Genomic DNA, 25,870 nt, shown 5'->3' with positions numbered 1-25,870 from the left:
ATAAAAAGAATGAGAGTCAACAAGGCAGGAGAAAAGTTCACCTTTTACTTCTTCTGGACTGAGAATATCTTCCCTTGAAGTTCTCTTTCCCAAGAAATCCAAACTGATTTATATGAACCTCTCCTTAGGCTACTTACAGTCACCTGATTAGTCTATTCAACAATGCCACAGTGGTCAAAAAAATGTCTTCTCTTTGTGAGAATTATTAATGTTCTGAAATGCCTTTGATTCTGTATCAAGCAAAAGTACTGAACATTTAGACAAAATGAAATACTTGGAACCATTTTGAGCAAGAAATTTTGAAATGAAAAGTGTTGATGTTTTCCAGCAAAACAAAGCAGCCAGATGCTCCCAAAAGATTTCAGTTTGAATGGAAACTTAAAACAAAATGTACTCAGATAATTAAAAATAGAATGAGACTAATACTCAATTTAGGTCACACATTCTACAGCGTGTTTTTTTTGTATTGTGCATCCTCTAAATTGGTTCTGAAGTGAAGCAAAAACCACAGAGGTCTGCTAAGAAAAATCTCAGCAGTGTCTGCTGCTGGAGGGCCGGGAGGTGGAAGGAAACATTATGCTGTTGGAGGGCAGCTTCCTGCAGACAGTGACACCTTCTTGAGTGTGAGAGAGCCCAACATTCAGGGAATTCCCAGTGTGTTTCAGGCCCTGAGCAGTTTGGCACGATGAGAGGATGGCAAGGGCATGAGGAACAGCTCAATGCAATACCTACAAATTCCTGGAGGAATTCTTCCCCTGCTTGAAACTGCTCCATGTAGAACTAAGATACTCAATATCTGCACTGAAGGAAGGCACTTTTTACAGAGATTCGCAGGGAAATAATAATAATAATGATAATAATAATAATAATAATCATCATCATCATAATCATCATCATCATCCAATAATTATTAAAACACAAACCAACCACACACCCCCCACCCCCAACAAACCAACAAACAAAAGCTTCACACAAGATCCCAGGGACCTGAGGGAATGGCAGGAAGATGTGCCAGGGGACATTTAGGTTGGACATTAGCAAAATGTTCTTCCCCCAGAGGGTGGTGGAGCACTGGAACAGGCTCCCCAGGGAGGTGTCACAGTCCCAAGCCTGACAGTGTTCAAGAAGAGACTGGACAACATCCTCAGACACATGGTGTGAACTGTGGAGTTATCATACGCAGGGACAGGAGCTGGACTCAGTGATCCTTGTGGGTCCCTTCCAACTCAGGACATTCTGTGATTCTGTGATCAAAAAACTATGTCTTAAAACAACTGGATTGCAGATCCAGTACTAAAACATACTATAGGGAACAAATGTATACTAGGAAGGCAATGGATTCTCTTAGAGCCTGCATAAAACCAAGCAACAATAAAATAATTAATTAATAGGCAATTCCTTCAGAAATTTCTCTATGCAGATTCTTTCCATGGAAAGTAAAATGATGGAAGAAAATAATTAGCAGTTTTTAAAAAGAAAATCCAAATCTGAAATAGCACCAGTAAGTGTCTTATTAAGATACTTAGAAGGCTTTCCTTTTAGAGAGAAAATATTTTAGCACGTCTATATCACAACAGAATTAATCCCTTTAAGAATCTTCAACTGTCATATTGCATTGTTTATTCACAAACATCTCAAAACATTTATAGCTCCTGTATAGCTGCATAAAATACATTCAGCACTGACTGAAATATTATCAGCCCAGGACAAATTATTGCAACCATTTAACAGATCAGAAAAATCTTAAAAAAACCCACAACAAAACAGACTAAGCCAAGAAATGAAGAAAAAGACCATGTCCAACGGGAACTGGATGCTCTACAGGAGGGGGCAGCATGGCTCTCAGTATCAGAACTGGAATCTAGCAGAACCCTGTCGTCTGTCCCCATGAAAATGCATTCCGGTCTCTGAGCTGCATCTTTTCTAAAAGTCACATCCTGCCATGTGCTACAAGCTAAGTGGCAGCAGAGAAAATACTGTATCTTCATCTCAGTTAAGTTCCCCTCCTCTTTCCCCTCTCCGTAGTTCTCCAGCTGAATACCATGACATCTGACTTGTTATCAAACGCACAAATTTCAGAATACACAATTTCTGCCCTTGTTCCTGCCCAACAGGAAATTAGGGGCTTCACTATTTCTGGGGTGTTTAGCTTGCAGGGTGTGAATGATGCCAGAGAGCCCGTCTGTAAGAGAGCAGACGTGTGTTTGGTGTGGTATCCTCCTTGCTGCCCCAGCCAGGGGCAGCTGCCCAGAAGCTCCTGCCTGCTCTACAAAAATGCCTGCGGATTCATCTTCCCCTGGTCCGCAGTACAGCCCGGGCATTCCTGCTGGTGCCCGCCTTTGCGAGCACTGCCTGCCACAGCAGCCCTGGCCCTGCATACTAATTGGCACATTTAATGACTTTCTTTTGCTCTCCCTCCTGTCTCCCCCTGAGCTGCTGTCTGGAAGCAGAAGAGCCCAGTTGCCATGGAAACCGAGCCTCCAAACACCCTGAACCTGCTGCACCAACCTTTGGAGAAGATTCTGGCGGTGAAGCTCAAAAAAGGGGATGCTTGAGGGGGCGTGAGGGTGGAGGAGTGGGAAAAGGGTAATGCTGACTGCAGTGGGAGCAGGTCTGGGCTGTTCTGCCACGGCACCACACAAGCTGAGTGTATACTGGGCATAAGAAAGCAGACGTTCAGGGGAAAAACAGATTAACTCTCTATTATCTACATTTTCTTCAAAATGCTTCAAATGCTTCTTCCTATCCATTTACAGTCTGGATCAAATACCCCCAATGCATGCACACGTCATGTAATCAAAGCGGTTTTGACAAATCCCAGATATGACTCACACATATGAAGGACTGTTTGTAGCCATAAAAAGTGCTGATGACGGTGAACTAAAGGTTCAAGAGGGCCTCAGTGCCTCCACAGCACAAGCTGGCAGAGGACAAACCCCTGCCTAGGCAGTAAGGCTGTGATCCCCCGCCCAGCCTTTCAGTCTTGCCTGCATTTCCCAGGCCAGCTGCTGGACTGCAGCTGCGGCGAAACGCAGCACCTGTGTGCGTCAATGCCTTTTCTGAGCAGGTACCTAATTCCACTCCAGCCCCATGTCCAAAAACATTCTAGACCCCGCCTCAGGCTGTGTAGCAAAGGGAACTGTACTTCTGTTCTCAGTTCTGCCTCCTGAGGACTTCTGGGCATATAATGGGGGGTAAGATGAATGTACACTTAAATCTGAATTAGCACTCAAATTTCAGGCTTGAAAGGACGCTGTCACTTGCACCCAGTCTCCTTGTAAGCTTTCAGGCCAGAAATGGAAAGCCTCCTTGGATGTCTTTTTTTCTCAGCAAAATTCCCCATGATATGATTTATTCATGCAGAGAGCCCTCAGAAGGTCAATAAAACTGGCGTGCTCCCAAAAATACGGAGACAAACAAAATATGGAAGAAAAAAAAAACCCCACAGTTCTTTTAGTGGAACATTCAGAAAATTTTAGACTGAGTCAGCATTTTCCTGAAGACTAGATGGAGCTCATTATGTCCCAGGCAGACCCTCTTATGCAAGGGATGTAACAAATATTTGAAATCTCCTTCTCTGTCCCAAACACTTGAACAAACAGCTTAATACTGGGAAGGTAGCTCAGATCCAAGTCAGAATGTGCTGTGCAACAAAGTAGTGCAGGTTTTTGAAGCTGCGGTACCCTAAGACACCCAACCAAGTCCCTGCTTGGTATTCTTGTGAGGCAGGGGGATCTACTGCAGCAGAGGTTGGGGAGCACAGTGAGGTAAGTCGTAGGCACAACTAAGGACAGCCTAACCTGTTTGCCACAGGGAGATGTCCTGATTAGCTAAGACCAGCAAAAGGAGACTTCTGCTTGGGTTTTTTCTTTTAGGGACTTTATGTCATCATGCATCTGATCTTGCCATTAAGGAGACAGTATTCCCCCTGACTTGAAAAGCAAGTGAACTATGCCATTATAAATTTCAATACGCTAGGTCTGTCACACAGGAGTTGCATAAAAGATTAAGAAGTGCAGGAGTGTTTGCAAGTCACAAGAATGCCTAACCTAAGAGATAAAACTGGTTTACAAGGTTTGCGGCATTTGTGTAAGCCTCCCCTCTCACGGAACTGAGAGTGATTTTATTAAGTAAGAAACAATGTTTGAAACAGAAAATGTTAGAGGATTACAGGAAGGAAGAAAGTAGAGAAGCTGGTTGTTCATGTGACCAGGACCAAATGGTATTCACCTCAGTTTAAAGGTATGCAGGCATATGACTACCATTAAAAGAAGCAACTGTGACAGAGAGCTGATGCACGGATAAAAACAGTAGGTCTGTATCTTACTGAGAAGAGTGGGAAACAATAGCTTGTGCAGAAAGGGATCCCACTCTACCAGTCTAGTGATAGCCCACAGGGGAGTCAAGATGAATGTGAACAAAGGCAATCCAGCAGACAAAGCACATGTGGATTTTCAGAACACCTTTGATAAGGCTCTACATCAAAGGTTATTAAAAAAAGGTTTAGGAAAGGCCTTTTTATTGACTGAAGGCTTGTTACAGGACAAGAAGCAGCAAGCCTTCAAGGTCACATCTTAGGATAGGGAGGAGGCAGTAACAGAGTCCCCAGAGGTCAGTGTCAGCGCCAGCTACATTCAACATCTTCATCAACCACCTGGAGACGGGAGGGCATTGTCAACGACTCCAAGTGTGGGGGTGACACTATGTTCTCAGACAGGCTTTTGTGAGAAGGATCTCGCAAAACAGACAGAGCGGCAGCATATGAGCTTCAATACAGTTAACTACATGCATGATAAATAGGTATAATAACCTAGTAACCTATGTTTTCACCCAGGAAGGAGATTTTGAAGCCATCTCTGACACCAACAGCCCAGTGAGCAGCAGCTGCCAGAAAAACTCAAGATACTGAACATCACCAGCACAGGTACTGACAACATGGCACAGGGCCTAATTCTGCCGCTTTACACAGCCAAGGGCCCCCCCAAGTCCCTTTAGTGTTGTGTGCAGTTCTGGTCTCCACAGCTCAAGAAGGATGTAATGTAATTGGAGAGGCACAGAAAAGGAGAACTAAAATGCTTAATCTGAGGATCACAAAATCATTAAAGTTATGGATAAAGTGAGGTCAATCAGCAACAACTACACAACTATTATTAGCAAAGTCTGAAATACTGTAACAGGAGGACACTCCATGAAATTACTACAAGATAAGTTCAGAACAGATAAAAGTATTTTCTTTTTACATAACGTGTATTAAATGCCTGGAACCTGCTGCCACAATTAATGAAGGTAGACAGTATCAGCAGGTGCAAACAATGATTAGATAAATTCATTAACAACTTCATAAACAGATAGTAACAGGAACTGGCAGGAATGCACCCTAACATCCCTCATTCACAGATTCTGGAACAGCATAAGAAAATGCCCCAAAATGGCCAGAGATAGTGCAGATAGCTTACAAGCAAATGTGATTTATACTTAAGAACAGGCTCAGTCATTTCTTAGAAAGGCTGGAAAGTCACATGCATATTGAGCTTGCTTGCGCAGGTCAGGACAGTGTCTGCCTCATCAGAGAGATTTAGCCAGAATGGACATCCCGATGTATCTGTGAGATGTCAAATTTTGAAGATGGGCCAAATCTGCACCTCACTTTATTGCCTGTTGTCATGTGACATGTGCATTTCACATCAGGATGAGTAGGTTAAGCCTTCCATTTGGTAGGGAAATAAAAAGTCTCCCTTGCATGTTGAATTAAAATGGGATTAAATGTTAGATGATCTTTGGCATTTTACAAGTCCTGGAGAGTTGGGTTTCTGAGTGGGAAAACATGCTTATGAGTAGTGGATAAAGGCAGAAGTATTTCTGAATGTACGTCACCAGTGCAACTGATCAAATGTTTTCCATATCATTTCTGTATAAGTATTTTTTATATCAAATATATGTTATACAAGGCGTTTTTTTGGTTGTTCTGGAGTGAAAGACTCCCATGGCACTAGCAATCTAAATACGCATTATGGAACAAAAAAATTACACGATCTAATAATGTTTTTCCACTGCACCTTTGTTCAATTCTGTACATTTGGTAGTCTGTGCTCAGCAAATGAGTGAACTGTTAAATATTTGTTCTTAATCTCATCATTCAGTGTGTGGCCACCTGCCTAAGTCTTTCCACATTGAACTTTATGCAAAAATAGCAGTTCCCCACAATGTGTCAGCAATGGGATTTGACTGTGAAAGGTTCAAATTGCAGCAGAGGCACACGGTTACGCATCTACAGAACCAACTATGCTGTCTCTGAACTGCTATGCTAAAAGAATGTAGAATGGGTCAGCACTGGGACCAAGTGTTGACATAGTAGTTACATCAAATCCATTGCCTCTTTGCTGACTTCCAGAAGAACACATGCTCATCCCACTTGTGGGATGCCCAGGAGGAGCATTGGTACTGCTGCACTGGTAGGAATGAGAGAGCTGTGGCAGGAGAGAACATTGTCTGTGTTCCTACAAATACTGATGTGGAAGCCAGCCCCTTCTCAGTGTGCTGAAGTGGCTTGGGCAGTCCTGCAAACACAATCTTAAGCAATGCAGTGGAGAAGGCTAGTATGACCTTTTATGTTGGAAAGTGTTTAGCAACCCACCCCCATGAAAAAAACAACGTACACATTTGGGTATGCACAGCCCCCTGCTCTTTCATGCACACAAAATAACCCATTTTAGCATTTACACATCAAAACCTATTGAAACCAAATGAGTATCTGTGTCTTTTAATTTCAAGACCTTAGTCTGACATACTGAAAAATGATTAGGTTTTTTTCCTCTACAAAGAAGAACATGTTGAGGTGAAGGGCTGGAAATTGAAAGTTGAGTTGAATGCCAGAAGAATTCTGGAAGGACAAGTAAACTTTTTGTTTTGTTTGTGTTTCATGGGGGTGGGAGATTTGCTATTCAGAGGGTAGTAATCTTGAAATAGCTGCTTGGTAATAACTATAATTTAACCTGCCTGTCCCCAGAAGTCTCCAGACTCCTTTTAAATTCTGAGTAGTTTCTCTGTAAGAGGCAGAGGATCATCCCATAATATATAATTATAATTACAGCTGCAGAGAGATACGTTCTGGGATTTCAATGTAGAGCAAAAGCTCCGCTGCCACCCTGGGACTTGTGTTTCCTGCTGCTCAAGGATCCCGACGCTTGTAATGAAGAGCAAGACAAGAACAATATACCCAGATACCTGCTGGAAATCAAGCAACTGATCTTGATGCTTTTCAACCAAGTCCCAGCCTCAACAACAGATTAAAGTATGAATGATTAAGTGAACATTAAGGCAACGTCCATTTGTGCCTTTCTAAAAGAATATTCTTTTTTTTTTCAGGTGTTGTAGGGAAAGGTGGAGTGGGACAAAAATACCATCCACCTTTTTTGAATAACAGGTATAGGTTTGCTTTATTACATCTTCTGCTGTTGTAATCAACAGGAAAATCAGCCTTTGTCCATTTCCCCAGCTCCACCATGCAAGACTCGGGAAGACTGACATATGGGTGTCCTGTTTGTCACATCAGGGTTAGGCTGCTGTTCCCTTCATGCACGAGGAAGAGTGGCTGGAAAGCTGCCTGATGGAAAAGGAGCTGGGGGTGTTGGTCAACAGCCAGCTGAACATGAGCCAGCACTGTGCCCAGGTGGCCAAAAAGTCCAACAGCCTCCTGGCTTGTATCAGGAATGGTTTGGCCAGCAGGACCAGGGCAGTGATCGTTCCTCTGTACTCAGCACTTGTGAGGCTGCATCTCAAATCCTGTGTTCAGTTCTAGGCCCCTCACTACAAGAAACACATTGGAGTGCTGGAGAGAGCTCAGAAAAGGGCAATGAAGCTGGTGAGGGGTCTGAAGCACAAATCTTATGAGAAGCGGCTGAGGGAACTGAGGCTGTTTAGCCTGGAGAAAAGAAGGCCAAGGGGAGACCTTATTGCTGTCTACAACTACTTGAAAGGAGGTTGTAGCATGGAGGGTGTTGGTCTCTTCCCCTGAGTAACAAGTGATAGGACAAGAGGAAATGGTCTCAAGTTCTGCCAGGGGAGGCTGAGATTGGATATTAGGCAAAATATCTTCATGGGAAGGGTTGTCAGACATTGGAACAGGCTGCTCAGGGAAGTGGTTGAGTCACCACCCCTGGAGGTGTTTAAAAGACACGTAGATGAGGTTCTTATGGACATGGTTTAGTGCCAGAGTTAGCTTATGGCTGGTCTTGATGTTCTTGGGAGTCTCTTCCAACCAAAATGATTCTATGATCCTATGGTACTGAAGATCTCCAGCACTTGAACAGACATCCAGAACTTGAAAGCTCTAGACAGTGGCTAAGGTTGTAATGGTTTCATGCTCTCTGTGAAAAAAGTTTGGAGCAGGACGTATAATATACAATAGTGAATGTGACGCATCTGCTATACATTAAAACTCCAGCGAGAACCTGGTATAATCCATCATGGAAGCCCATGTGCTCTTACCACTTTGCATGTGAAGCTATAGCTTTCTGATCTAAGGGGTAAATTCAACCTAACTGAATCAAGAAGGGTCATAACAAACCTTGACACAAACATACCATTCATGTTTTTTAGATGGGCACTGGCTGAATAGGTTTGTTCAAAATGTCACCTCTCGTGAAATTAAAAAAAAAAAAAAAGTGAAAAAAACGGAAGTGAGATACAATAATTTTCTCCTGACTTTACCTAATAGAAAATGGAAGACACTGAGAAACAAGAAGCTCAAAGCAGTATTTGTTTTACCTGTGATGAAACAGAAATATCTTTACAACTAGAACCCAACCTGACTGGACTGTGGAGGGTTAAAATCTAACTAAGCCTTATTGAATGAAGGGACGGGAGACTGCAGGCAGAATTAAAGAGACTTTTCCAAAGTCACAGAGAGGATACAAAGTCAGTCCTGATATTCTGGTTTGTGTGTGGTTTCCTAAGCCGTGAGAGAGCTAGGAAGTTACAAGAGTTGCAGAGCTACTGGCAAGCATTTTCATAAATAAGAAATATTCTATCTTCTAAACCTTTTCCTTGCCATTAAAAATCAGCCACTTTAAGCTGCCTTTCACAAATGCTAGTAACTATACTTCGAATATTCTGTGCAAACTAAAGATAGAGTGAACTGATCCAGACAAAATGAAGTATCTGTGCTTCAAACTGCTAATTGTGTTAACATTCTGCCAAACCAAACAGTTCTGACCAAGTAGTTTTGGTTCTTTACATGCTTCAGGGTACCAGCTAAGAATGTGAGGGACATGCTGAGTCCTCTGGTCCTCTTGCACCCTATCTGATAGTTTGCATACATCACATAATTCCCTTCATAAATTGCACAGTACCACCTTAAAATGAGACACTTTTCCCAGTTCACAGGCTGCCCAAGAACCTGATTCCTCTGATGCTTAGAAACCTTTTTCTAGCCTCTTGCTTAAATTACTTCATGGCCGGCTTGTATTCATTTGTTCTTATGCAAACATCATCCCCTAGTTTAAATAGTCGTTTTCCTTCCCTGCTGTTTATTTACTCTTCTGATGTACTCACATAACACAGTTCTTTTAGAGTCTCATTCAACAAAGACTTAAAGCAGGAATGCCCTGGTATGGTACTTGGGTTTGGAGAAGTATTCTGTCCTCCCCACAACCAGGAAAAAGAAAAAAAAAAAGCTTGTTTTTCATCTGGATTGTTTCATCAACACAATTTGTTCAGTGGTTGCAGTAACACCTGTGCTGATGCAGAAAGGTGGATGATGCAGGAATTTGCCTTTGAGACTAGCAGGAGAGCAGGACCTTCTCTAGGCAGCAGGGCTGGCTCATGCTGCTTTAAGAGTTTGCTGAACTCTTTGTCTCCCATCATAAAACAAGCTGGCCATGTCCACATTGTTCAAAGATCTCTTCTCTATGCTTCTTCCAAGTTTAGCCTTCATATTCTCAGTCCCATTAGCCACTTGGCCTACATCTTCATATTCATCACTGTACTTTCAAGACCAGATGTTAAAAATCAATTGTGCTTCCAGGCCAAACTAACTCTCCTTCCCACACCATCATGTCTATAGTGGCAACATTTTCCTCCTCATTCTCTTCACATTTAAAATAGTCAAGGGACCTTCTCTTGCTCATTTTAATATTCTTCTCAAAGTCAATCTCAAATGCTTTTTGGCACTTTTCATTGTAACCCCCTTTGTCCATTAGCCTTTCACTCTTGTGTATTTTTGCTTACTTTCAGTGTCCCTTATGAGGTGAAATCACAGATAGCTCTGCAATCTATTGCTCTCCATCTTCTCCTGGGATTTTAGTGACACAATTTCCAGCTACTTTCTGCACCTTTATTTAAAGAAAATCCACATTTTCCCAATACTTAAGCTGATCCTAACAAGTAGTTCCCTCCATTTCTTAGAGTTGGCCTTCTGAAACAGCAGTAGCAGGAGAGTAAGAAAACAAGTACTCCCAAAATTTTGAGGTCACAATTATTCCAAAGCCAGGAGTTCTGAGAATCCCAGGCAGTTTTAGGCTTTCTGCCCCTGTGAGCTTTACTTACAATAGGAAATTATTCAACTACAGATGCACAGTAATTGCCTAATTTATGTAACCTGAAGGCTAAACAGATGAAGATGTATTCTTTTTTTGTTTTCTATTTTTGCTGCCTTTTATCTTAAAGACATCTATTCAGATGTTGTAAAATACTGCCAGACTAAAAGGAATGACTATAAAAGAAGCATTATTTACATTTTTTCCTGATTAATTGTGTTACTTGACATAATTCAGTTTTCCATACCTCTGACATGACTGAGAACATATAAAGCAGTCAGCTTAGACTTTGTGAGTAGCACAGGCAGAGAAGTGGATGCCCCAGAAAAGGAGTATTCACTCTGCTTCTGAATAGTTTTGCAGTCTCCATCAATCTCATGTCACAGTTTTAGAGCTAGCAGTGCCTCCAGACTAGACATACCTTCAGTCTCACATTGTACAGTGGAGCTGTATAAACCTCTCTGTGAAACTCCTTTGTATTTCCTAGTTTATGCCATTTTTGCTCTGCTTAAAGCTGTATTTGAAGGACTTCTTACTGTGTGTAGTGCAGCATAGCCTTTGCTTTCCTCTTTTTCTATTTAGTGTTTTATTCTAGTAACTAAAGCTGATCAGGACAGAAAACAAGAAGGTTAATCTTGCATAATACGTAGGCATATACAAGCTGGCTCATCTCCAAATCCACCATTTAGTCCCTCTCCAAACTGCCATGGAAACGTTTGTTGGTCAAAACTGTATGTTCCTCCAAGCATGACTGATGTAAAAAAAATCACAACTGTGTGTGTCTATGCGAATGGGTAGGAGTTCTGTAAGATGGATCTTCCGATCACTTTTGACAGAATTCCCCTCTGCAGAAAACGGCAATATTGGGCCTGTATATCTTAAAAAATATATAGGCCCTATTTGTAGATTCAAGTAGTATCTATCAGCTTTCTGCTGAGGGGCACATTCCACTCACTGTGTATTGACATTGTGCTTTATTTTAATGCTTTTCCCACACAAGTACTCAACATTAGATTGTTTTCTCTAAAAAATGGCTGATATGGCATAAGAGACCAATCGTAGAATAAGTGAAGGTACTCAAGGAACATGAGAAGTCACCTGATGGAAAACTGCAAAATTCCCTTTTTTGTTGGTGCTTTCAATGTAGAAGACGAGACATGCTGCCAAAATTCTGACATGAAATATTCATCTATATTTTGATCTCTCTTTTTTCTTTCGTGTCTTGTTTTGCTAAAGATGATTTAAAACTCTGCTTGCTGAATCCAAAAAACAAACAGCTCATGCATATGACACGCTGCCAAGAAAGTGGGACCCTGCCCTTCGCTTAGCTCACAAGCAAGAAAAATCTCCTACAAGGATACTGCCAGCCGGCTATGCTGCACTAAATCTCACCGTCAGAAAATAATGTTGGCAGCATAATCAGCTGCAAAAGGACTGCATGCAGAGCAGTAACTTGCAAAGAGCCCAGCCTATCAGCTAGTCTTTCAAAGTGACTTGGTGGTGACAGGCATCTGGTAAATCAATCTGGAAAGAATCTATGTTCTCCAGATAGGATCACATTTTTATTTTGTGTGATTGGGCTGAGGCAGTATGGGGAAGGCAGATGATAAAAGCATTAGGACAAATGATTTGTAATCATCATGTCTGTCATTCATGTTGTCTCCTCCCCACCACCACCCGCCCTATATTTATACTGGCAGTGAAACAATTGCAACACTGATGTGTTATCAAAGGGTATCTGACAATATGTTTAATGAACAGTTCTTTATCTTCCTAAAACTCTAACACCAAAAAAAAGAAAAATAAAATTTTAAAGAAAAAGAGAATGAAGTATTTACCCTGATAAGATTTCTTCCTTTCTGTGTATACAATTAAATCCAAATTCATAGAGACATAATCTTGCAGATCATAAAATAATTTGAAGGACTCCCTTCACACACACACCTTGGAATGGACTAAATGGTGTTATGAAATAATCTCTAAGAGAAGCTCAGACTGCATCACATTTTACATATCAGTTGAAAAGAAACACAACTTACATTTCCAGTAAAACATTTGTTTGCTTCATGGTGTGGCATGCAAGGATTGGATCACAGGCTGATGTCATTTTTTGTCACCCTTTAGATACAGTAGTGAACACAGAACTGAAAACAGAAGTCAAGCCATTACAAACTTGCAGTTAATAAGGACAAAGGTAAAAAACCTCTCCGCAGTGATGTCAATGCCAGTTTGCTTAGTCTGGAAGCCAGACAAGTTTTTGTTCTTTGAATACGTACAAGTGTCTTTCCGTCTTCTGTAAAAATTGTATAGGCTAGAAATGTTGTAGAATTCCAGGTGTGGAAAAAAAGAAGTATTTTTCTGTATTTTCTGTAATGTTGTTGATAACGGTTTGGTCTCATCTACATCAGCAAGGATACGGATTCTTGAAAATCCTTGCTGACCATTCATGAGTTGCCTCTCTGACTCGGGGCCTACCACCTTACTGTTCTTCATGACTCAAGTCTGAATAAGGTTTAGGTAAATTCCTCACAAGTAAAATTGATCTCTGAAAACATTCTGGTTTCATATGTTTTGCTAACCATTTGGATCCGTTTCAAACAATTTCGCAGAGTTCCTGGTCATATAATGCATATGGGAATGGAGCTCCATGAACATAACCAAACTCAAAGAGTATTCCCTCATAAATAACACAAAGGAAAAAAATGTCACAGCGAATTAAAAGTATCATTATTCCAGGTCAAATCAAAAGTTAAAATGCAATTTAAAAGCTAACTACATTGATCAAAGAGAGAAGATGTAACCTGAGCAACATTGTGCTTCCATAGGCTTTAAACTAAGGCTCATCTACTCAATGTATTAAACTTATGACAAACATAAATGTCTCACTGGAGAACAACACAAATATATAAGACTAAATAAGGTGATAGTTTCAAAACCTAATTTGCATTGCCTCTCAGGTTTGGTACCTCTGAGCATTTCAATGGGTCTGACTGACTCTGCTTGCCAACTGAAGGCATCACTATTGCAATATCAAGTCCTGGATGAGATGAACTGAAGAAGAGAGCTAGGAACTGATTGTATATCAAATTTAATGCAAGTCCTTCAAATCCTCAAGGGCCAGACAGCAGCTTTTCAAGGATACTGCTAAGGGACAAATAAATAGTAACTTCTGAAAGTAAATTCAAGGGTTTTAAGCTAGGCATGTTTCTTGAAAGCATTTCAGCACATTGGGAAGAACAAAGTTACTTCCCACTCATGAGGCTTTTCTTCTGCAGATTTGTTTACCTTCCTGATGGAAGCAGAAGCATTTGAGGCACCACAATATTTTCTAATTTTTTTAGTCTGTCCTTGATGTCAGATGCATATGCTCTCACTCACCTTAGATCAGGCCTTCATCTCTTCCTAAAGTTAGGCCACAGAGAGAAGCTTGACAGCATTTTCTAAGTGTTTTGGCTCCATTTTATGTAAGACTATATTATATATCTATATCTATAATCCAAACCCAAGTCATCTCTGAAGTCTAATTACAAAGTTCTTGAGCCTGTAAGAAGCAAAATCACCTCTATTCTGGGCTCCTCACCTTTTGGGAAGCTTGGAGAACTGTTCTTGACAGCTTGTCAAAAACTTCAGTACTGTTCATGATGTCTGATATTGAAAACTCTTCACAAAGGCATGCGAGTTACAACTCCACAGGTAAGCTAAAGCATGTCCATGTTCTCTGTGACTAGTGCCAACACGCTCATCTTGACCCAAGTCTTTGCTAATGACTTCTCTTCCCCTTCCTATTGGAGTGGACACACGCAAGCTGCCTGGCTGGTCAGGTGCTCCATCAGACAGCTGAAGGACACAGAGAACAGTGGAGGTCTAAATGACCTGCAGTATCACACACTGCTTCCTTTGCTCCCTATTTCCACTCACCACCAGTAGCTCTTTGCTGTGCCTACACCAAATCCACAGTGCCAGATTTGTATGCTCTGATCTATTACCAGCTGATGCTGTCCCCTCGATCCATCCCGTTACACATAGCACTTCACAGTCTAATTGCCTAGTTCTTCCTTTCTGTGCTTCCTGAGTTCTGTGAGCCAAGAGTGCCCATTGTTCTTTGGGCCAGAGAAAAAAACGCATATTTAGGAAAACTGCCTAGCAACTGCTTTCCTTATTGCAAGGAAAGAATCCATTTGCATAAGAAAACCTTCCAGCTGGAAGCCTGCAAAGACTTTGATGGGAGTGGGTTCTGTGGCCAGTCCTCAAAGAACTCTCATTTAGCCCTGCTCCCTCTGGATGTCCTTTCTGTGCTGTCCCCACCGTCAGTGGGGGCAGTGACGCGGTCGCACAAGGGGCACCAATGTTCTGCAGCAGCCGGGAGCTGCTGCTCCAGTTTCTGACTGTGGTCACAGTGATCCCAGAGATCTTTTTCCCATTTTGCTCCCACATCATCTTTTCCTCACACTGTGGACATCACACATCACAAAGTCAACAGCTTCAGCTGATAACCTTTCGAGTTCTGTCATTTGCTTTGCAGATTTCCTGCCAAAAGTGACAATCTGTAGCACTACAGTACAGTGTCTCTCTCTCCAGGTATTTACACATGGTTCCTCCCCATAATTACTAAATAGCATTAGTGGTCTGCACAAAGACCTGGCTTGGGAAGAAAAACTAAAGAAATCGTGTCATCATTTCTCTTGCTGTTCTGAGTCTGGTCTCTACAAAATGTTGCCTGTAAACTTCGCACTTTCTAAAGCCCTGGAAAAAACATTGGCTCTAGTAAAGTCAACAGAAAAAGCCTTCACTGATATTCAAACTACAATCCAGCAAATTGTGAACAGAGCTGGGATTGAAGACGTGGCCCTCTTATGTGCTAAACATCTAAACAGCGGTCAAATCATTTCAGCACCTGCAAAAATGGCTCTGTAGGGCTGTGCTGCTACTTAATGGAATGAGCTGATTTTGATCAGTTATGCAAAGATCTCCAAATTGCAGTTCATAAAGCTAATTTCAATGTGTGAATCATTGCTTTCCTGCAATTTATATCCATATGCGTGGTTATTTTTGAGAATGATTCAGTTTTGTATATGTAATTTTTAAAGGACTTTTTAAGTTAATGAACATCTGTGCTAAGAGCCTGTTAACAGAAAAGCTTGTGTCAGCCACCAGTGCTGCTGACTGTGTAAACTTCCTGCTATTCTATAGGCATGCAAATGGATCCTAAGGCTCTCACCAACTGCATACAGCGGGAGTAACCCTGCTGAAAAAGACGCCATCAAAATGCTTTAAAAATGGGGTGGGAAACCCAAAATTTCCAACTGCTTTATGACTGAAATGGGACCAAATAGACGGTAAATTCTCAAAGCTTTTAACAAAATCAAGCAGAACGAAAATTTCCACTTGAAAATTTCCAAACACTTTAAGTTTTTGATTGACATACATTTGGAACTTTTTGCTGTAGTGTTGTTCAATAGGATTTCTGCATTTCTTGGCTTCTGTTTTTAGGTGCTGCTTCGTGGCTGAACTTATTTTCTTAACATGAACCTATTTCTTTACATCCTGCATGAGAACGACTCTGGTGTAAATCTAGTTGGGGTGGCTTTACAAAGGAATAATTAGACACTCAAATTCAATGGGTAATCAAGTAAATGGTCACAGAAGCAGGGTCACTCTGCTCTACTTTGTCTTTTAATCAGGTCCATTTTTCAACCTAGTAATTACATTTTTCAGTTTCTGCCCTTCCTACACTCTTTGTTCTCATAGACTGAAGGAGAACGTGCTCCAGAAACCACGGAGCTGGATTCTCACTTGCACATTTCACATGAGTGGGGGCATTCTATAAACATGGCAAAACAAAGTATGTCACAGCCCCCCAGTTAAAAATCTTATTTTCCATAGTCCTGTCTTGTCATTAACCCTGCAAGATGGATTTTAGTAAGAACTCACTGTTAAATCTAGAACACTACACATGCTGGATCTGTGATGTTCCTTCTCCTAGCACTAATATGGAAACATTTCTTGGACTCCCCTTTAATCTGTATATCTATGAAAACAGATCAAATCAGAACTATAAGTAAGACCAATGACCCTGGTGTGAAGATGATGAGGGAACTTCACTTGGGAAGTGACTATAGCTATGCTGAAAAAGCTGGAACTGTACTTGCCTGAGACAAAGCTGAATTTGGCCTCTCTGTGTAGAACTGAGCAAGTGAGAAAACTGCAATTCCAGACAAAACTCCAGCAGTCAGAGGTGTGTAATTAGGAGCTGGGGAAAGAGCATGGTTTCTGCACACAACAGAATATACTCTGGCACAAGCAAGCAGTAACAGGCAACAAGCCATGCTGCTAATACTTTAGCATGAGGATAACACCATGTCCCGACGTGTACAAGTTTCTAAATGCTGTCATTGTGGTGACCTTTAGGAAGCTCCTAAAAGCTCTCTAAAATAATTAGGCCTAATTCTTCTTGTAATCGTTTTATTTTAAATTCAGAGTTATTGAACTGGCTTCAAAGTTTGGATTTACCTCTCTCTATCTGGTCCATTATTCCCTGTATTGTTTCCAGTTTCATGAAATCATCCGTGCATGTCCTCCAGGGCTGCTGGAACCCTGTCCTCCCCAGCACTACACATGATGCAATGAGCCTCTGACGGAGGAGGAGAGCCGAGAAGTCCATGTAGGGAAGCAGATAATTTCCTTTTGAGCAATGGATGCAAAAATAGCAGCTAATAAAAAGCCTTCAAACTGTGCCTTCGAACTGTGACAATTCAATACACACACCTACGAGGATGCCTTGACAAGCTGCTTGACTTCTCAGTAACTCTTTCTTGTTTTCCTTAGTGCAGCCTCCTCCAAACTCCCCCACACAGGTATTCATCTCTGTAGTGACAGCTGAGACCTGCAGGTGTTTGCTGCTCTTGCCCCTTCAGAATAGACAGACACTTGTTCCTTACCGTAAACATTTGTATTGTGGTGCTTGCCTGGCTAGTTACAGCCCAAATAATGACAAACTGGTCTTTTTTTTTTTTTTTTTTTTTTAGCTCCATGTTGTCATGTATTAATTCTCATTGCAAATAGGCATTTGGTACCAGAAATAGCTTAAGAGAGATCACTCTCTGGTGATTATTTTACTAGCGCTATCTTTTAGCAAATGTTACACACAGAGAGTCACCAGAAAAGTGTATTATACAGGTGACAGAAATACAGCAAGCTACAATATTAGGTGCACACGTGAAGGAAGGATTGTGTCTAGCAGGCAAGATGCTCTTTGCCATTTCACTACTCTAATACTAATGTTGTCTCACTGTCTTCAAACTGCTACTCCGGCTTTGCTAGGCAACAGCAGAGATCAGGATCGGGATTGTTTGCTGAGGACTATAATACTCCCAAGTGTCAAAATGCTTTCTCAAAAGGGTTTTTGACCTTTTTACGTAGAGAAAAGGTCTGAAAGCTGGGTATTTTTAAAATTGGCCTGGAATAGCAAATTGTGTAATCCTTAGTTTTTCTGGAAGTATTCCTGGGGGATGAAGAAGTGTAATAACTTTTCACGTCTTAACTGAAAGCACATGGATCTTTATGTTTTAAAAAGACATCATTTCCCAAAATACTCACTTAACATTAAATAGAAATGATGAAGAAACAATACAGTGAGAAAGAAAGCCACAAAAATCTAGGAGTCTTTCTTACAAATCTTTCTCGCTCCCTCAGCTGTTTACTTTTTGGTACCATGATTCTGTTCCTTTAGTTCTTTACTCACCACCAAATCAGACAAGACCTGAATTTTAATTTTTTTAAAAAGCAGCCCCCAAAGAAGCTAAAAACAAAAGAAAGACAACAGACTTTCTCAAGCACTAGAGGTACAAAATGTGCCAGTATGAACTGCAAAGTCATTCACTGAGGGACTGAAACCAAAAACTTCAGAAAAAGGGGATGTTTTTCATTTGGAAGGCGTGGAAGACAGAGTGGCCCAGGGCACTGTTAGACAATACAGTGACTGTGTGCCAGTGACACAGGCTATGCAAGTCTAGGATGTACTGTCCAGTGTGTTTTTGTAAGAGACTGTGAAGTACCTCTGATCCGAGAACAGGCAAAATCTAATTTGGAAAACAGTGCTCACAGTCCTAGTGAAGTCTGTACCACAAAGAGACACCGGAATGGCTGTTTCACGCACTGAAAGTCATGGGAGAAGGCTGCTATGAGGACAAGAAAAATAAAGAACCTTTTGTCCTGACAGTGGGAATCTTTTAACACTCCAAAACAGTCTAGGAGGGGACGGGAATACTTCTAAATACAGCTGACATGCAAAGGCTAGGAAAGGAGGAGAAAAATATGATGAAGTGGCTGTTCATTGGTCTTGAGTTAATTCAGGTTGCCAGTAAAGAATAAAATTTGCAGCCATTAGGACAGCGAGGTTGTGGAGCAGTGTTCTGGGGAAAGCCCTGGAAGCAGGATCTTATTTGCAACATCCACTTTGATGGAAGAGGCTGTGCGACAGGACAAGGGTGATCCAGGAGGAGTTAGAAATTCAAGCTTTGGAGACACAAGACTGCTGCTATCCATTTTTGAGTATACCTGAGAGACATTTGAGAGGAAGCCTGTCAGTGTTTCACAGGCTGTTCCGTATTTATTTATTTAACTAAAGTCTTTATTTAGGACTTGTGTTGGTCACTTGAATTTTTGTTTCCTCTCTTGCTTATCTGGCTCTGGGTCAGCTTTGTTTCCCACCCTGCTCTGAGACATTGAGGAGAGGCAATAGGGCCAGATGTGCTCTGAGAGGCATCACTAAAGCCCAGTAACGCCATGGGCTGCTGCAGCTTGCTCGTGCACTCATAGAGTTACACAGCTTGCCAGCTCAGGTCATTCTCATCGAGACAGACTGATGGGGATTGCTGTCACCTCCTGCTGTGCGTTGCGTATGACTGACTTCCTATGATCTCTCAGGAATTTTTGCCAAATGGATTTTCTCTTTAGGGGCTTAGGACACTGTTGACACCCTTGACACCTCTTCCTCTTTTGCCCTGGCAGACTGGAATTTTTGTGGGGTTTAGTGTCTTACACAGAAGGGGCTAAAGCATTAATGAGTGTTAGGGTTTTCCGTGTGGCTTGAGGAGATCTGAGGTTCTTCAGCTCCTCCTGCCCTTAACACCTGCTGCATGCCTTCCTGCAACAGTGGAAGGTGTGGGCTCAGAAACCAATGTTGCTTCTTCCAATCATACATGCTATGCTTTCTTCAAATAGCAAAAAATGGTACAAAATATGGAGAAGATTTTAAAGAGAAATGGGCTCAATGAATGTTATACTGAAACACATCTTCTTTGGTTCTTGTGCCCCATCTGTGCCAGAAGTGGAGGAAAATATTTTGTGACTTATCAACCTTCCTGTTCCTTTGGGGCAAGCTGGTCCTAAAGGAAGATGGAAACCTCATCAATAGCCTCAGTCTTTTGACGGATCTTCCACAGTCCATACTAGTGGAGGAAAGGAGTTCTTATTTTCTCCACTGCTCCTTGTGCAGTTGCATAAAAGCAAGTAAGTTATACAAAAGCAAACAGGGATTACACAACTGAGCTCCATTAATCTAAATCAGACACAGAATCTCTATCTTGCACTGGACAAACATAAAAATGTGGAAGGGTGAAATTCTGGTCCTAATGAAATTAATGGCAAAGCTCTTGCTTACTCCAGTGAGATCAGAATTTCATCCTAAATCTTGGCTCAAGCCTGTACGTGGCTGACCAGGCTGGATATTTTAAGTTTTTCCAAGTACTGGGATGAGATGACCTTCCTTTTTTTCTTTTTTCCTTTAAGCTTTTTGCTTATGACAAATAAATGAAGAAAAGTATTTTAAGACCAAGCGCTGAGCAACCACTTGCAAAACTGAACTGGAAGCCTGAAAAGGGCTTGATATACTATCTTGGAGTGCAAGAACAAATATTAGCAAAGTAGTTGTTCCTGTGCCTCAGTGTCAATACTCTAAGGCACTGAAAGCTGCTGCTGAGTCACACTACTTAGGCATCAGAGGGAAAGATGGGAAACCCTGACCTGTGTGGGCTGGGAGTCCAAAGAACAAAAAACAGACATCAACAAAACAAATCAAAGCCCCTAATGAACCTGAGACTGAAGCTCTACAAGTAAATAACTTTGTGAAATGATCCGCTGTGCTACAAGAACTGCAGTACAGCAGTGTTACTGGAGCTGTTTGGCAAACACACCACACTAATTACTTGACAGTCGTTTTAGTTTGGCCTGGAGGGGACAGCAGTGCTGGTTAAGAAAAGCCACTGCAGATTCTTCATGTCCCTGGGTTCATCTTGTCTGACTACTGACAACTATTGCTATTGCACTGAATGCCAGCATGTACATCAGAGCTCCTCCCACCCACACAATTCCTGCCTGATGAAAAAGAAAGGAAAGAAGAACAGAGGAGAAAAAAGGACAGCTTGTGCAATAAGGGCCATTCATCACATGTATTCCCAGCCCAGGGGTTATTTCTCTCCCCCTCTTCCTTGAAGCATCTTTTAACAACTAAGCTGATTCAAAGCAGAATGTCATTAACAATCTAACAGTGAATAAGGAAGGACTGGGGATCATCCTTATCTTACAGAAGCAAGCTATAAATAATCATCTTGGGCAAATCTAACATCCTGACAGGGTGGTAGGATCCCAAAAAACTGATTTCAGTGTATTAATAAAGAAAAATGGTGAACAATTTCTTGAAGAGCTTTTTGGAGATGTGTAAATCCTTCCAACAAGCATCAGATAAAGCTGTCAAGGTTGGGGAAGAATTGCTTCTATGTTTGTGATTAAGCCTGAGCAGTTAAAAAGACTTGGCCTGCTATAAATGATTAGGTATGTTAGGTCAGTGCCACCCCAGTGTCATCACGGACAGTTTCATTACTTAGGTCTGCCATGGATATATTTCTCCAGGCAACTGTCTGGAAAGTCATAATAGCCTTGACTGTTTCCTGACCAGCTTCTGACAAGCCCACATACGGCCCAAGCAGGGTAGGCCAAAGCCTCATAGGCTCAACCGTAACTTTAAACTTTTAACATTGAAATATGGTGGCACAGCAGGCTGTGGCTCTGTCCCCTCTCTGCAAAAGCCAGAAGCCAGCAGGAATGTGAGGGCCAGAGAAGTGGTCCTTGTTTTTCTCTCTGTGCAGAGCAAGTGACTACTCAATTTTAAGTTTTGTACCTGTCCATCAAACTGCAAGCTTATACCATCATTTTGGATGGAGCCATGTTACTTTACATCTTCATTCTTCCCCTCTGACACTTGCCTACCTCCTCCATTCACACTTCTATCTTTTACTAGCACCTCCCTACACTTACTTCTTCTGCCTTATTTGTTCCCTCTCTCACAGCCATTACTGCACACTCTTTACACAACTCTCTTCTCCTTTGTGATACCCTGGAACCCACTGATCCTCCCATGGCCTCAAAGAAAGTGATGAAGAGAGAGAGAAGGAAAGAAGAAAGTGATTCTGTATAAGAGGCAGAGAGAAATTCAGTGTACCCATTGAATGAGGTCCTTTGAGAGGTATCCAAGATCTATCTGGGTTACTGAGAACTTCCTTTGGTGAACCCCTGCTTTCTCCAGGTCATGGGTCTTGTTCTAAACTTGTGTTTCATTTGGTAGTAGCTCTGCCTAAGTGCTCACATGTAAGACAGAATGGTTAAACGAAGAGGTACATGAGCAGGTAAGATGACGCCAGGGTCAATACACTATCATACGGCTGTACCAGGCCTCCATCATCCTCAGAAAGCCCATACAATTACTTAGTTTCCATCCCTTTTTGCTGGTAAGTTTTTCTGCAGCAGCCAGTTATTAATTTTTTCCAAAAATAAGCAGAGTGTTTATTGTTGAAAAATGCTACCTCTGACTGCCAAGGCCTTTGCAAACACTTATTGTTAAGCATGGACATTCACTCTTAACTGTAATGATGAACATGGGAAACAAATCCAGTCTCACTGAAGTACAAAACAGAGACATGCCTCCAGTCCCAACAGGTATTGCTCATATTTCAGATGCAAAATCAAGAAACCCTGACCTTCGGTTCTCACTGGTGTCCTCTCAAACACAAACACTGGCAGAGATTACCATTCTGTGTATTTTTCCAAGTTCTGAAATGCAGTCATGCTTGTTTTACATTGACCAAATAGCTTGAAGTGCCAAGTTTTCCAAATAACAAAGTATAAGAGGAATCTGGTTTATATGTTTTCTAAATACTAGGTTTGCCTTTCGAAAGAAAAGACAAAGAACAGAGAAGACTGTTACTTCCCAGTCGTTAAGGGAAAACACAATAATCCTTGTGTGTAGCTTCCTCTGCCCTGTCCAGCTTCAGTCAGACGTAGAGACAATCTTTTTCTGGGCATTCTAGAAACACTGATGCTGAGGTGACACTCTCCTTTATGGACACAGCAGTCCACATTGGGTGGCTAAGGGACAGGCCTTCAGTTTACCTATAAGGAATTCAGTGGCAACAAGTTATGTGAGAGGGAGATACAGAAAATATGCGTGAAGATGCTGAGTAGCTAGGTTTGTAAACTAACAGCTTGGCCACGGGTTGCCTTTCCCTAGCCACGAACGCGTGACAGCTTCAGTTCCAATCATGAAATTGCAAACGTGGTAGCAAACAGCAACTGCTGTCAACTACATGACTTGCCAAATAGTACAAAGACAACATCAACAACAGCAACTAATGTACACAGTCCCATTTATTCCAGCAATCCTGGAAGCCCTTTGTGAACTTCAGAGATCATTTTAGGGCAACGAAGCTCAGGGAAAACATACTGGGCCAGAATGAACAAGCACACTGGGGTACTCCTACCCACCACAAAAAAAACTCCTCAACCACGAGCAGCAGGACTAAAGATGTGGCTTAAGGCATGAAAAACTTACTGACAGCCTTTCAGACAGCCCTGTCTCTTCCTGAGTAAAATAATTCTATTGGCCAATATATAAGGCCAAACATGTTTTAACAACTTCAAAGTGTGGGGCCAAATTTGATTACCCACTCTTTCTATCTGCTGCTGCTGCTTCTTCACTAAAGCCGAGCAAACATGCAGAATTTCTGACCAGAGAAAAAGACCTTTCTGTGATTTATTATTAGGATATAAAGCCAACATATATAAACAGCAGGACATGCCAATCTTACTCTGATTAACTCTCTCCAAATTTACCAAAGCTTTGTAACTCAAATCCAGGTTCTCCATATGCCAGCCTCTAAACTACCTGATGGACAGATTGTTGAGTGTAAAAGCAGCATCGGTCACATCAGCGTGGTAAGACAACTGAACAAGACCTAGTATTACTACCAATTACAGCAGCTCACTTACCCTATAGTAGTCTGTGCTGTACACATCTCTAGACATCCCAAAATCCCCAATCTTCACCAGTAGGTTCTCACCAACCAGGCAATTACGGGTAGCAAGATCCCGATGGACGAAGTGCTGGGACGCCAGGTAAACCATCCCAGCTGCAATTTGCTGGGCAATGTGAAGCATCTGGGACTGGGTCAGCTCAGCAGGACGGTTGCCTTCTGCCATCAGTACCGCATCTGGTCCATGTGCCCTACACCAAAATACAAGCTGATTAAGTGATAGGTCACTTGTAAGCTGAAGAGGTGAAAGGCATTCGTGAGCCTACAACCACACAAATTGCTCAAATAAAATAACAAAAAGGGCCACAAATTAATTGGTGAAATAGGGGAAAATGTTTATCTTGGCTTTTTCATTTACTGTTTTCCTTCACTGTGTGAAAGACAGGTGGTGTGAAAATCATTACACAACAGGTGATATATTACTCATGGAAATAAGGCACATGCATTCATAATAATACCCCTCTGTCCAAAACCACCACCTTCTCCTGCTCTTTTTTAGTAGTCTTTTCTGGAGAAGTGCTGGCAAATGCAGCTGCTTGGTAACTGCAGAAAATCATATCACTCCAAAAGAGTAAAAGGCAATGAAGTGGCATGCAGCATAGCATCACTTTTCCTATGACCAGCATACCTTGTTTTCTATAGGGAGACAGGCCATTGACCCTTCCATCTTTTTTTAAAGAAAAAGAGCTAACTCCCTTCTGAGATGCCATCTGAGAAACAAGGGTAGCAATTTTAGGTTTATACTTCTAATTTCCTACCCACATGCCCAGAAGGAAACAATTTTTTCTTATTTTATCACCAAGGGTAAGTCCTGCCTGAAATGGGAATTTTTGGCAATAGGAAGAGGACACAAAACACACACTATTTGAAACAACTAAACAGCTTCAGAAATACAAGTTTTTTTAAGACCTAGCAAGTCCCTAAGGTGCATTAATCAACTGATTAATGAGAAATGTGTATACGCTTTAACAGGAGAGATGTTTTGCATTTGGAAAGCCCAACAAAGTACTGGAACACATCTGCTGCACTCACATTAACTATGTTAGCTCTGGTATACATGTGTAACATCCTAGTATCATGAAGATACAGATGTAAACATTCCCATGAACAACATTTTAGAGTAAGCATTACTTATGCAATTAATGAGGTCATCTGGCAATCATTGCTCATTTGATACACCTTTTAATACTCTGAATATCCCTTTCCATCTATTCCATTATTCTGGGTGTTCAGAAGCCTTTTTTTATTCTCAGAGACGACCTCTCCTCTTCCCTCCTCAAATGTTTTTTGAAAAATATTCCAGAACTGATTTTTATTTCCTCTGAAAAATCCTCCCTTCCTACAAAGAGGAGTTTCAGAGAATCACCTTTCTAATCAATAGAGGTGAGGCCTTAATTCGTCCCTAAGGGAAGGGCACAGGAGTTTGGAAAAGAGTTGCAATTAATCACAATCTATGAGATCAAATCTGACACTACCTATTAGAGATATGATATCAAAATTGCCCCAGGGGAGGAACTTCATGAGCAAAGTGACAGATGTGAGAAAGAAACGAAGGAGGGTGTGTAGCATGGCTGGGACTGCATCCCGTACCAGGCAAAGAAGCTCTCTGCTACAGGTTATATACAAGCAGCCATTTAATTGGTCTGGGTTGAGGGGCAATAAACATGAGGACATGAAATCTTCAACCAAGACTCACTTGCAAATTCCTATTGAAAAGCACTGTACCTTTTAATTGCATGGATTTTTTAAATGACTGCTCTCAGACAAGAAGCTCTGAGTCAATAAATCAGAGAAACCTCCATCTTTTGCTAGCTTTCTCGAGGACATGGCCTGTATCCAATGAAATCTGGCTTATTCTTAACACTCTATCCACCGTGCTTGTCCTCTTGGTGCTGGCTGTGCACTGGAGTGCTCCTCAGTGTCTGCAACAGCTAGGAACACCGACAGAGATTTCTTTGGAACCACATTCAC

General features: G+C 41.6%; 1 protein-coding gene across 1 annotated transcript in view; it reads right to left on the bottom strand.

Annotated features, from left to right (window-relative positions):
* NTRK2 (neurotrophic receptor tyrosine kinase 2) overlaps nt 1–25,870 on the bottom strand; it is a gene marked incomplete at its 3' end in the record, with an annotated part of 203,362 nt that overhangs the window by 15,577 nt on the left and 161,915 nt on the right. The window contains exon 16 of the mRNA XM_082074505.1: nt 23,856–24,090. Within this exon, the coding sequence (XP_081930631.1) occupies nt 23,856–24,090 (235 nt within the window). The remainder of the gene's footprint in view (nt 1–23,855; nt 24,091–25,870) is intronic.

This window comes from Streptopelia decaocto (assembly GCF_964273445.1).
Source record: "Streptopelia decaocto genome assembly, chromosome: Z".
Lineage (NCBI taxonomy): Eukaryota > Metazoa > Chordata > Aves > Columbiformes > Columbidae > Streptopelia > Streptopelia decaocto.
Note: the sequence above shows the minus strand (reverse complement) of the source record. Positions and strands in the feature narration are given on the sequence as shown.